Source organism: Leucopleurus acutus, assembly GCF_964270905.1.
Source record: "Leucopleurus acutus genome assembly, chromosome: 6".
Classification (NCBI taxonomy): domain Eukaryota; kingdom Metazoa; phylum Chordata; class Mammalia; order Artiodactyla; family Delphinidae; genus Leucopleurus; species Leucopleurus acutus.
The window spans coordinates 44,476,325-44,489,228 of NC_139149.1; the positions used below are offsets into that span (position 1 = coordinate 44,476,325).

The following is a 12,904-nucleotide window of genomic DNA, read 5'->3' on the forward strand; positions in this document are numbered from 1 at the left end:
TTGTGGCCTCTCCCATTGGGGAGCACAGGCTCCGGACGCACAGGCTCAGCGGCCATGGCTCACGGGCCCAGCCGCTCCGTGGCATGTGGGATCCTCCCGAACCGGGGCACGAACCCGTGTCCCCTGCATCGGCAGGCGGACTCTCAACCACTGCGCCACCAGGGAAGCCCGGCTAGCATAGCTTTTGATGGTGACTTTAGATTGCCTGCCAGTTTTTGTGTGTGTGTGTTTAATATTGCTAGGCCTTAGAAAACTGGAAAGCTATTCTTGTCACAAATATCTTGTTTTAACAAATTCTTGTAACAAATATCCTTATAACCAAATATTCTTCCTGGTTGTTTTTGGAAAATCCCTTATAGAAAAATGTTCTCAAATTTGTGGTCGTAATTCCTGAAAAAGTAAGATAATAACAATTGTGGGTAGAACCTTTTCTGGTTTTCACTGAAAACATTCTTAGAATATATTCTACAGTGAGATTCACACTCCTGCAAGGTTGCCTTTGGTAGGAAATTGTGGTTTTATGGCCTGACCACCAAATGCTTATTGATTTGTGTCATTTGAAATTTTATATTTATATCCAAATTAAAAAAAGAAAGCCAGCGATACTCAGATGCCCACATATACAGCCCTGGGCTTCTTGTGATAAACAGAAGACCGTCATGATTTTTAATTAAACCAAACTGTTGTGATGCGCAGAGGCATTTTCATGTATTTATTCAGAAAATACTCTGTGTTCATTGGTTTAGTTCCTGCCTCCCCCCCCCCCCCCGCCAAGTCTTTCTTGAACCCATTCCGTGTAGGCTCTTTCGTGGCCATTTTGCTGTAGTGGCTCTGGTCACACTCCCCAGGCACCTTCATGTTGCTCAACGTGCTTGTCAGCTCTCGTCATCCTTTTACGCAACCAGTTAGTGGCCTTGACACAGCTGATTCCTCCCTCCTTCCTTAACACCACCTGTCTTAGTCTACTCAAGCTGCTATAACAGGATACCACAGGCTGGGTGGCTTAAATAACAGACATTTATTTCTCACATTTCTGGAGCCTGGAAATCTGAGATCAGAGTGCCAGGTGAGATGGCTGGGTTCTGGCGAGAGCCTTGCTCCTGGCTTTGAAACAGATGCCTTCTGGGGGACACAGAGAGCCAGAGAGAGCTCTTGCTGAGGGTGCTAATCCCAATGAGGTTTATCTAAAGCTAGTTACCTCCCCAAAGCCCCATCTCCGAATCCCATCACATTGGAGGTTAGGCTGTCAACATATGAATTTAGGAGGATACAACTCAGTCCACAGCACCATCTCTCTCAGATCTCCTCCTGCCTTCCTCAAACTACTGCCGTTACTGACCTCTCCATGTCGTAAATACCTATTCCACTCTTTGGTTGCTTGGGCCTAAATCTTATTTTCATACTTGATCTAAGCCCATCAGCAAACCTTATCATACTTGTCTTCAAATAATGGCTTGACTTCAACCCTTTCTTAACTGCTGTCACCCTGATTCAGGCTATCAGCACCTCTTACATGGATTATTATGACAGGAGCCCACTGTAATCTGGCCACCACCTTTCTGATCCCCCTCATTTTTCTTCCCATTTATTCACTCTCTCCAACCCACAGGTTGAGTTGCTTTTCTTTATTCAAGCCCTACTGATCCCTCTCCCTGGAATGCTCTTCCCTAGATGTCCTCATGGCCTACTCCCTCACTTCCTCCTGGTCTCCACTCCAGGGATGTCTCTCTTCACTGGACTGAATAAAAGAGTAGCCCCCAATCCGAATGGCATCTTCTACTCCTTCCTTTATTTTTCTCTTTAGCATCAATTCTCACTTGACATACCATGTATTTTGTTTATTTACTGTCAGCCTCCCCTCCCGGAAGTAAGCGTCCCAAAGGAAGGGATGTGATCTGTTTTGTTTCTGTACCCTCAGTGCCTGGCATATAAAAGGCCCTAAATAATGTGTATTGAATGAGTGAATGAACATTACTGAGCATGTATGTCACATGCTGAAGGTGTAAGGAAGGACCGGGCATAGGTCTTGTCCTTAAAGCGTTTTCAATGTGGTGGAGATTCCTGAAGATGGTTACATATTTGTCACCTGGGAATGGTAGGGAAAAAGGCAGATTTTAAGGCTTGACTATCAGAGTCTTCAGGGGTGAAACCATGGCCCTACATTTAAAATTTTCTCCTCCAGTAATTTTAATGCCATGTATGTAGTGTACTGATGGTAGAAATCACTGTTTGAAAAGAGTTCCTTAATCCTATCACAACACTGACAGGCATAACCTTTACCCTCATTTTATAGTTGAGGAAACAGGCTTAGGGAGAAAGTCCCCGTGAGAGTTCATACAACTAGTAGGTTGTGGAACTGGGATTGAAACCAGGTTTTCTGATCCCAGAACATACCGTTTTCCCACCCCACCCTGTTGCCTCTTGCATTGGCTGGACTGGTTTATAGCTCTTCCTGTTTTGAGTTTTGGTTTGGCCAATTAAAGCTATATACTGGGGAGTGGTGGTGGTGGGAAGAATTGGGAGACTGGGATTGACATATATACACTAATATGTATAAAGTAGGTAACTAATAAGAACCTGCTGTATAAATAAAATAAAATTCCAAAAAAATGAAATAAATAAATAAAGCTTTATACTGAGGCAACACAAGAATGAAACTTACTCTTGTGCTACTGCCAATCATTTATACCATATAGAAGGACTGGTGATAATGTGTTCCTGTAAAAATTATGGTTGAAATGATCTGAATATGCAGGAAGGTACTTTGTGCCAGGAATTCAGGCTGTAGGAGGTAAGAAGGAGGAAGAAAATTCTGTAAACTGCTTGTGTTCAGCCCTCCCGAGGAAACTAGATTTAACTTCAGTTTAGATTTTATGAGCAGATTTATGTACTCAGAAATATTCTCCCATTCCCCTTAACAAACAAAATAACAGAAATAAAAGACCTAGAGTTATTACTCAGTATCTGAGACATAGGAGTATTAATGAGAACTGTGGACAGTCTAGAGAGAACAAAGGAGAGGGAAAAAAGAATTAAAGGTTAGAAAGCTGGACTTCTGAGAAAAGGTTAAAAGCATTGGGATTACTTAACCTGCGAAAGTGAAAGAGGAACAAGGTGATAAATAACTCTCTGCAGATGAATTGTGGTTGTTTTTACCGGTCAGTACTTAATGAGTGACTTGTACACTGAGCATTATACCAAATATTTTAGGGGAATGATAAATAGCTCATAGTTTCAGGGATCTTCAAATTTAATTGAGTGGTTACAACACATATATACCTCGGAAATGTGTGTATATTTCCCAAAATTTATAGAAAGATTTAGAGAACTGTTACTCAAGACCAAAGGCAGCCAACTTGGAAGAAATGGTTAGGGAGGAAGGCGTTGTCTAGGGGACTTGGGGACTGACAGAGGAGTTGGTGAAGACATTTAGAGAATGTGTCATTGTCAGGTTGTGTTTTACACAAGTATATAAATTAATACATAATTATAAATAAATATCAATATATAACATCAGTGAAAAGATGACTACATGGTCAAAAGAGTTTGGGAAATTCTGAGTTAAACAAATGAAACCATTTCCTTTAATGCAGATAATTTGGTGCCTTTAAAATGCTTATGTGCATTGTCAGTTTCCAAAAGGCAATTTATTTGGAGACAGACCCAACTCTCACTTGTTGGAAGGGCTGGTAGAAAGGGAAACTAGTATTGCTTTAGGATGTATTTTGGGAAATGCTGCCATATTATTTGGTAAGGTAGACTTTATAACCCTCAGACAAAACATGCATTTCATTGAGAGACTTTAAAGAGAAGACCACTCGAGTAGATTGAGGGTGTCTCACAATAAGAAATTATTTCAAAATTGATTCCAGCAAGGAGAATAAAGGGGAAGCAAGTGAAAAATGGAGTGACTATGGACAAAGCAAGCTAATAAGCACCAAATATCAAACAGATGGAAGATACGTACTCAACAATGAAGGGGTATCCAGGACTGATAAGGATGTGTATGAACAGTGTCAGGAATTGGCTGAGTGTTGGCAAAAATACTAAAAACACCAAAAATAACTGGTAAAAATGGAAAGAATGCAAGTAAGGCCTAACCTAGGTCGTTGCTCAAGGTGACTAGCACCAAATCCTTGACCGCCGGAGAAGGGAGAGAACCTTTCAACTCATAGTTCAATACCAATTTGTTTTTCTTTTTTTCCTTTTTTGTCAAGGAGAATGATTTTCATTGTGAGAAGAACAAAATAAATATTGGTAAGAGGAAACAGACATTCAAATAGGAGGCTGCTCTAAATGAGTTTGTACGCCAACCCAGAAATGTTATACTTCAGGGTACTCAGAGAATTTGCAGGTGGGATTTATTTAACTACTGTTGAGCTTTAAAAGATTATGGCAATATGGCAAATAGGAAGAGCACCAGAAGACAGAAGGTAGGCAAATGTAGTACCTCATTCCAAAAAGGGAGAAGGGGGGGAAATATAGTTTGTAACCTATAAATTAGTGGTCTTGGCATTGGTCTTGGGCAGTTTTCCAGGTTATGGCATTTTAAGTTTGTTTTATCAGCATTTAGCAAGAAGTAGTGATCACTGGAAGGTAGTAAGAAATCATTTCAGACATATTTTCTTTTCAGAAAGAGTAACAAGTTTGTTAGATCGAGGAAATGTTATAGACATAATGTATTCGGATTCCATGAAGCATTTTATGAAGCTGCGTGTGATACCTTCTAAAATTGGTGGATTTGTAACCAAATGATCACTATCCTCAGAAGCGGGCTTTGATAGCAGGTCATGAGGATTCTGTCTTTGGTCTTGACCTAGTCTACTGTGGTTCAGGTGCCTAGATTACGACATTGACAGCATGCATCTTTGGTGTACCTGTAAGGAACTGGAGGGAGAGTGAATGTTTGGTGACAACTTGAAGCAATGGGGGAGATTACATTAGGTATAATATAATAGACATAATTGGCAAACCTTACATTAGGTAGAAAAACAACTCCATCCATTCATGATAGATTTGACAAGACTTTAACAGTAGCACATGCAAAAAAGAAATACGATTTTCGTTAACTGTGAATGCACAGCAGGTAACAGTGGATCATGGCTGCCCCCAAATGCAATTACAGTCTTAGGCTGCCTAATAGAAATCATATCTCTAGATTGATGAAGCTGAGAGTTACTTCTTTCTAGGTACTTGCCAGATCTCTGCTGGAGTATTATGTTGTGTTCTGATCATTTTATTATATGACAGACTAGTTGTGGTTTGGGAGAAATTATTCAGCATGGTAATGGGATTTAAAATCATGTCTCATGCAGGAGAGTAGTTCTAGACTTAAAGAAAATTCTTAAAGAGGAAAGCTCTGTCCTTAGATATTTGTTGTGGTGTGATACAGGAAAAAAAAACTTAGACTTTATAAAACATTACTGTAAGGGAAGGGGGTGGTGGTGGGATGAATTGGGAGATTGGGATTGACATATATACACTAATATGTATAAAATAGATAACTAATAAGAACCTGCTGTATAAAAAATAAATTAAAATTCAAATATTAAAAAAAAGATAAAGAAGAAATTACAAACTGTGTATTACCCCACCATTTTGCATGTCCTTACATTGCATTTCCACATATTTATATATGTACATACTGTATCTTGAAGATAAAGCTTGGATCCTACTCTACAAAAAAAAATATATATATATATATGTATAACAGAGTCACTTTGCTGTACAGAAGAAATTAACTCAACATTGTAAATCAACTATACATCAATAAAATTAAAAAAAATAAACTCTCATTTTCCTTCCATGGAATTTCATTGAAAACAACCCCTCCCAACTTAAAAACAAACAAACAAAAATTACTGTAAGAAAGTTGCACTAATCCCAAACAAATTCTAAGAATTGCAGAGATTGGTTTAATCTCAGCATAAATATTTTTGGCAGTTGGAGTCTTCCCTTTATGGGCTGCATTCAGTGGAATTGAGTTACCTCCCTATTGCTAGAGCTCTTCTTTAGATGGAGACCTCAGGCTTCTATTTTTGGAACGTTGTAAAGGAAATGTGGGGTTAGGGAGGTACTTTGGGTGACTTCTAGGGAAAAAAGCCCTTTCAGCTTTAAATTCCATGATTCCTTGCTTAATATGGAGTATGGATAAATTACATAGGTAATAAAGGGACATGACTCGAGGAACAGCTTGTTCTTGGAGGGAAGTATCAGAGATGCCACTTCCAAGGAGATGAACGTTGAACCAGTTTTATAGAAAATGACTGGGCAAAATTGGTGCAATAGAAGAATAGTTTTATTTATAACTGTTGGATTTTCCTGTGTGAAGAGAGTAATCTGCCAGTGAAGAATGCCCTTGGTGACTTCAAAGGCAAGTTTTATGTATACCTTATATATCATGTATATGTGTAATAAAATAAATATTTTATGTTATATATAATAAAATAAATATGTAATATAATAAACATATATAATAAAATAAAATTCCTAATGTTCTTACGTAGCAAAATGAAAAGTTAGAAATGCTAAAAAGTTCTCTCAGCTAATATATATATTATATATATATATTTATGTTTTAAAATATATATGTCTCCTAAGAGAAAGGAAAGCAGGAAGGGGATAATCTCAGGAAAAAAATTATCTGCCAAAGAAAAAGGAGCAAAGGGACTTGTCACTGACATAAACAAAGAAATATAAACACATTTCCTGCAAGAGTATGTGCTATTGTGTTATTTTCCTTGTTTCATTTGGCACTGGCACTATTCTGCAGGCCAGAAGTTGGGTCTACAAATTGATTTAGTCAGATCCTTTGAGGGGAAGTCTGAGGAATTTAAGACTTGTGTTCGTAAACATGGTCTATGTTATACTGTATAACAATTTCAGAAGCTCACTGGTCTACCATGGCAAGCACTTACTTTTCACTCATATTACCTGAAGGCTGCATGTTAGCTGCTGTGGCTCTTCTTCATATTTCAGACTGGCTTCAGATCTCTCTGATTCATGCCCTTCTTATGGTACAGGAGCAAGAGAGGCTAAGCAAAACTGCAATTTTGTATAAAGCTTTTGCTCAAAAGTGGCATATATTATATCCATTCATGTGCCATTGGCCAAAGTAAATCACATGTCCAGACTCACATCAATGGGTTTGAGAAGTATACTTATGGGGGGAGAAGTGTGTGTGTGTGTGTGTGTGTGTGTGTGTGTGTGTGTGTGTTTATGAGAGGAAAGAGATATTTGTGAACAATATACAGCACAATAGAGTCATTTTGGAAGTTCTTAGTTTGGAGACTGGCGTGATGAAATCTAAGAAGACAGTGTTCTCAGCAATAGGTAGTATCAGTTGTGGCCGAGATCATTGAAAACAGGAAGAGTAACTATTCAATAGAATAGCTTGTTTCTTCTCCTGACTCTGTAACTTCCACCCAACTACCAGCATCCTAGTGACAACATTTTAGAATTAGTTAACGTCATGATGTCTGTCTTGGTACCGCATGCCACATTATAATCGTTGTTCAAGTCCTGGATGCCTTCTTCACTTTTTAATTGCTCTTTTGTCACCAAATCACCCATAGATTTTGCTAGTCAATACTGTGGAAGAATATTCAGCAGTAAAAAGAAACAGAATATTAAAACATGCAGCAACATGAATCTCAGAATTGTCATGCTATATGAAAGTAGTCAAACACAGAAGACTACAAACTATACGAACACTTTCATATGAAATTCAAGAAAAAGCAAAACTCTGGTGACAAAATCAAATCAGTGGCCTGGGGCTAGAGGTCAGGGGCAGGAATCAATTGCAAATGGGAAATAAGGAACTTTTTAGGGGGATAGAAATGTTCTATATCTTGATCGTGGTGGGATATACATCAAACTGCATACCCAAAATAGGTGAATTTTATTGAATAAAATTATACTTCAGTAAAACTGGAGGAAATAAAAAATTGACCTGGCCAGAAAAATGAAGATGAGCTTTCATTTTAGAAAACCAAGTGGAAAAAAAAAAGGAAGAAAAAAATCAATAATTCTTTCCATAAATCTTTGAACTTTGTGTGTCTCTGTGTTGTAGGAAGAACTTGAAACAGCCAGGAAGTTTCTGTATTATGAAATGGGCTATAAATCTCGATCAGAACAGTTAACAGATCACTCTGAAATTAGCCTACTGCCTTCGGACATTGACAGGTACTTCTAATAAGTTTCTGTATCTCTCTTTTTTTGTCTTCACTTATCTAAGTATATTTTTCCATTATTCAATGTTGTGTTCCAGGTACAAGAAGAGATTTCATAAGTTTGATGCAGACCAGAAAGGCTTTATTACCATTGTTGATGTTCAGCGTGTATTAGAGGTAATATTTTTTTTTTTGGTTCAACATCTTTGATAGCAGAAGAATGTAAAGATTATGCTAGATAATTTTTTTCTCATCTAGTGCTTTCTATAAGTAATATTTCTCTCTGAATTTTTGAAAGGCTGGTAACATTGATAAAGTGATACGCATAATTTCTAATGAAACTTCATTATTTTGTGCTTTCCTTTTACTTAGAGTATCAGTGTCCAAATGGATGAAAATACACTACATGAAATTCTGAATGAAGTAGATTTGAATAAAAATGGACAGGTTGAACTCAATGAGTTTTTGCAGGTGAGTTGTGGTGAAAGGAAACAAGTGTATTTGCTTTTTATCTATTGGTCATCAGTTTATATTCAGGAATGGATTTTGAAGTCCACACAGTTGTCACCTCATTCTGAAAAAGAAGAAAGCTTGAAGCCAGCAAAGGTTGATATGTCTGCCCTTAAGGATAAGGCTTTATGTGGTGCATGTTCTCTTGCTTTTTATAAGACACATTCTGTTGCGCTGGGCAATTTAGATTAAATCTAAGTTAATGATGGCTTAAAGGACTAAATCAGAAGTGTGCTTTATAAAGAGTATGCCGTGGGATACCACCACCGGACCCTTCTTTACTTCTAATGTGGAAAGTATATTTTTAATCGAGGAAGTTTAAAGAAATCAGAGTTGTATTCATTTGAGAATCATATTCACTTGAGACCCCAACATGCGATGATTATATTCTTACATTAGAATGAACCTGAAAAGCAAAAGAAAGGAAACCTATATTCCTGGGTCAAGACCACGTAATTCAAGCATTTCTATTTCTAATTTTCCACTTGCTCAAGGCTCAGTTGTTTAATCATAACCAGGAAGGAAGTAAATTTTGTTACTTTAACTTCATACTGGATGCTACACATCATTCCTAAAAGTTCCTTAAAAGAAAGAAACTCAACAAACCCATACATTATTTGTAACTGTCCATAGGACTCTGCTCTTACGAAGAATGTATTGGTTTCCAAGCAGCCAGTTTTTTTCCGTACTACTTCTTGGGCAGGTATTTCAAATGAATGCCAGGTCTTGCTTGCACCATGGCAATGATGAATGCTGAACATGAAATAAATTAATGCTGGGGATTTTGGTCAATGTCAGCCCTTTCTTCACTGTGTCAAGTTAAACAAACAAGATCAAGGCAAAGGAAATGGTAATTGTCTCTCTGGAGATGAGCTGCAGATAAGAGCATTGTTGAATCTAAATGCAGAAAATTTTCACAGGTTGTGTCCAGCATTACAAAAAAGAATGTTTAGTTCTTTAGCTTACTGTTTAACTAAGTGGACGTTTGAAATTGAGTTTAAAACGTATGCTTGGGAATAAAAAAACATTTCATACATTTTTTGTCTGTTTTTTTCTGTGAGAAAATTTTTTTTGTCTGTCTCAGGATTTTAGAAAACTTTTCTTAAGATAAATAGTTAATGCTTCATTTCATATACGTTGTAAATAAACAACAGCATTTAGGGTTCAAGGACCTGGGGTCTTAGAAACAATGAGTCTAATTTTATGGATATGCTATGTGGTTTGGGTGTTAAGTAATTTTGAGTGCAGTAGAGTTAAACACGTAGAAAATAATTTAAACCATCTGCAGGCTTTCTTGTAGAGTCTTTTTAATAATTGAGTATTTCTTGTCCAATTCTAAATGAAAGAGATCATTCATGCTTCTACTAAGTACAAATATACAGTGTAATTTTCAACTTAAAAATGCTGACAATATTTCTTATGAGATATATTCACACCCAAATACTATTTTTTTCTCGTAATATGGTTTCAAGATACATGTAATGTTTGAAGAAGACTTTGAGTTTTTAAAGGCTGGTACATCGCACAATGTTTATGGATAAAGAAAAAAAAACTCCAGCTCTCTCAGTTTTGTTAGCGCTGATAAACTTTGAAAGTCTTTATGGAATCAGAGGCAAGACGATAAACCATCAATTGTTCCATCTGTAGATATCAGCATTCTTTGTTACACCATTCATCAGATGCAAAGTATGTTTTCAGGGTTTTATTTCATTTTTCATAAGATATTTTCCTTCTCTGAAGATTAAGCGCCCATGTTTATCCCATTAAACACCATTTTGAATATAGACTTTTTTTTAATAATCCTCATGGAAGGATCTCTATAGATACTGTATGGTTACATGACTTTATTTTTAGGTTTGGGCTCTAATGACACTTCTGCATGTAGGAGTCCATCTCTAATAAGCAATAGCTTGTGAAACAGCTTTTTAATAAGGTCATGAAATTCTGATCCAGCCCCTTGGCAGATGCCTCTGACCCTTATTCAGAGTCTTTTTTAAGAAATGTATTTCTTTAGGCTAAAAACTATAACCCTAAAAATATTTTGAGGATTTACAGATATATATATATTTCTGATGAATGACTAAATCAGTTCTTTAAAAAAAACAAATAGATAAGAAAGATTGAGGAAGTGAGATCAAGAAAATAGTAAAAACCACATCAACTTGAATAGGAAAAAAAAAAAATTCCCCGTGCTGATAATTGCACAGTGCCTTCCAGATTAAAGGCGTTTGCCTGCTGACTGCATGTAATTTCAAGACTAATTCTGATTTTATCCACTGGATAAAAATGAATTAGCTAAAATCTGGGCTGTGGAGTGCTTTTAATTCTTAAGGTGGATCTCTGGGTCCATTTTCAAGGACTTAAATGTAAATTACTTTAAAAAGTCTTTAAGGAATTTGGATTTGGGGGACTTGAAGTTGTCAAGTACAGTAACACTAAAAAAGAGTAGTTAAATATAGGTCACGGTTTGTCTTTGTTCAATCCCTGAGATTCCCTTTTCAGATTTAAAAATGGAATTAAAGATTCAATATTTGAGTTGCTCCAAAAAATATATGCTCTGAGCACATTAAGGGGCAAAAAGTGATGCATTCGATTTGCATTTAAAGGCAGGCTGATTCGCCAGATAGGTGTAGTTTTTGCAGCCGTGGCAAAATACCTGCCCCTCTCCCCCTTTTTGAAATGTTTGAAAACTGTACTCTTCTTAAGTGAGCTGTAGTACCTGCTGCGGTTTTCGACGGGGGCACTTAATTACCCCTGCCTGCTGCAAAGGTAACCATTAAAATGCCATGGAGAAGGGAGGAAGCTGGCTGGCCTTCTGAATCTGTTGCCTATTTTCTCTTTAAGCTGATGAGTGCTGTTCAAAAAGGAAGGGTGTCTGGAAGCCGGCTTGCTATACTCATGAAAACTGCAGAAGAGAACCTCGACAGAAGAGTTCCCATCCCCGTGGACCGAAGTTGTGGAGGACTGTGAGTCTGAGCAGTAAATCCACAGCCAATAAACAGGAACAACAAATAATCATGTATCAAACCAGAGACGACTTACACCGCTCTAAAACAGTGGATATGGATAGCTGCCTTGTTTTAACACTGGGAAACATTCCAAAGCTTTAGGATGTCAATGTATACCCTTTATTTGTATTTGCCATTCAATCTAGCTTCTTAAAAGTGTATTTTATCTTTTTTTTCTCATTTTCAATGCACACTGGTTTAATGTTTTGCATTTATTCTGTGACCTGTTAGACTGGACATGCTCCCTTTTTGTTTGTTTATTCATTTAGTCTAAGTCAGTTTTAGAGGCAGAATATTTTGGCAGAAATTGAAAAAAGAAGCTGGAAATATTTCATGATTTGCACAAAGCTCTGGACATTAAGCTTGTTAATAGTATTTGTTCTTAAAAGAAATTGAGTGGGGTGCGACCTATTAAAACGATAGTGTTTCTGGAGACCCCTCAGCCCCTTCTTCCTCCAGCTTGTCTGCCTTCCTCATCCAGACTTTATATCTAGAGCGTGACTGGCAAAACTGGAGAAGGAAGAAAAAGTTTAGATCTGGTTATAAGAGCAAATCTCAGAGAAACTCTGAAAGCTTCCAGAATCACAGGTACAAGATATAAGGATAGCATTGACATTTGCTGGGAGTTACAGTGATAGTTTCATCTCAGCAATTCATTTTTTTTTTCCCCAGTCACTGCTGGTTTTTCTTTGACTATTACAGTTGCCAGGAAGATCCTTGCTTTTCTTACTTTAAAACCAGCATTTAAGTGGCAAGTTGGATACATTGGCATGGGACTAAATTTCTCAAATCTTTACAGTAGTAATAAATTTAAGGATTAAAAACCTGTGTTTATATATCCACATATTATAGCACAATTTTCAATCCCCAAATCCTAGATCTTGGAGCATGTGATACTGTCAAACATGACCTATTTTGCTCAGGTTATTGCATCATTTGGGGGAGTATTTGTAAACGGATAGTAAAAGAGGATAGGAATAGCCTTTAGTTAACTTTAGTTACAATTATTTATAAAAAGCCACAAACTTGCAGTGTTCAAGATCATTTTAATTGCTTAAAGCCTTTCTCCTTCTGTACTCAACAGAAAAGTTCTCAATCAAACAAAAAGAAATAGAGAAAACCACACTCAGCACACACACACGCATTCTCCCATCATACACATACACACTCACAGAAAGACAAAACAAGACAAAAAAATCAATCTGCGCATACCAT

General features: G+C 37.1%; 1 protein-coding gene across 1 annotated transcript in view; it reads left to right on the top strand.

Annotated features, from left to right (window-relative positions):
* The window catches only part of GPD2 (glycerol-3-phosphate dehydrogenase 2), a 95,319-nt gene extending 83,398 nt beyond the window's left edge, over window positions 1–11,921 (top strand). Inside the window, exons 13-16 of the mRNA XM_082841922.1 lie at window positions 8,072–8,184; window positions 8,270–8,348; window positions 8,544–8,642; window positions 11,526–11,921. Coding sequence (XP_082698048.1) covers window positions 8,072–8,184; window positions 8,270–8,348; window positions 8,544–8,642; window positions 11,526–11,651 — 417 coding nt within the window. The 3' untranslated portion in view covers window positions 11,652–11,921. The remainder of the gene's footprint in view (window positions 1–8,071; window positions 8,185–8,269; window positions 8,349–8,543; window positions 8,643–11,525) is intronic.
* Window positions 11,922–12,904: the final 983 nt, after the last annotated feature.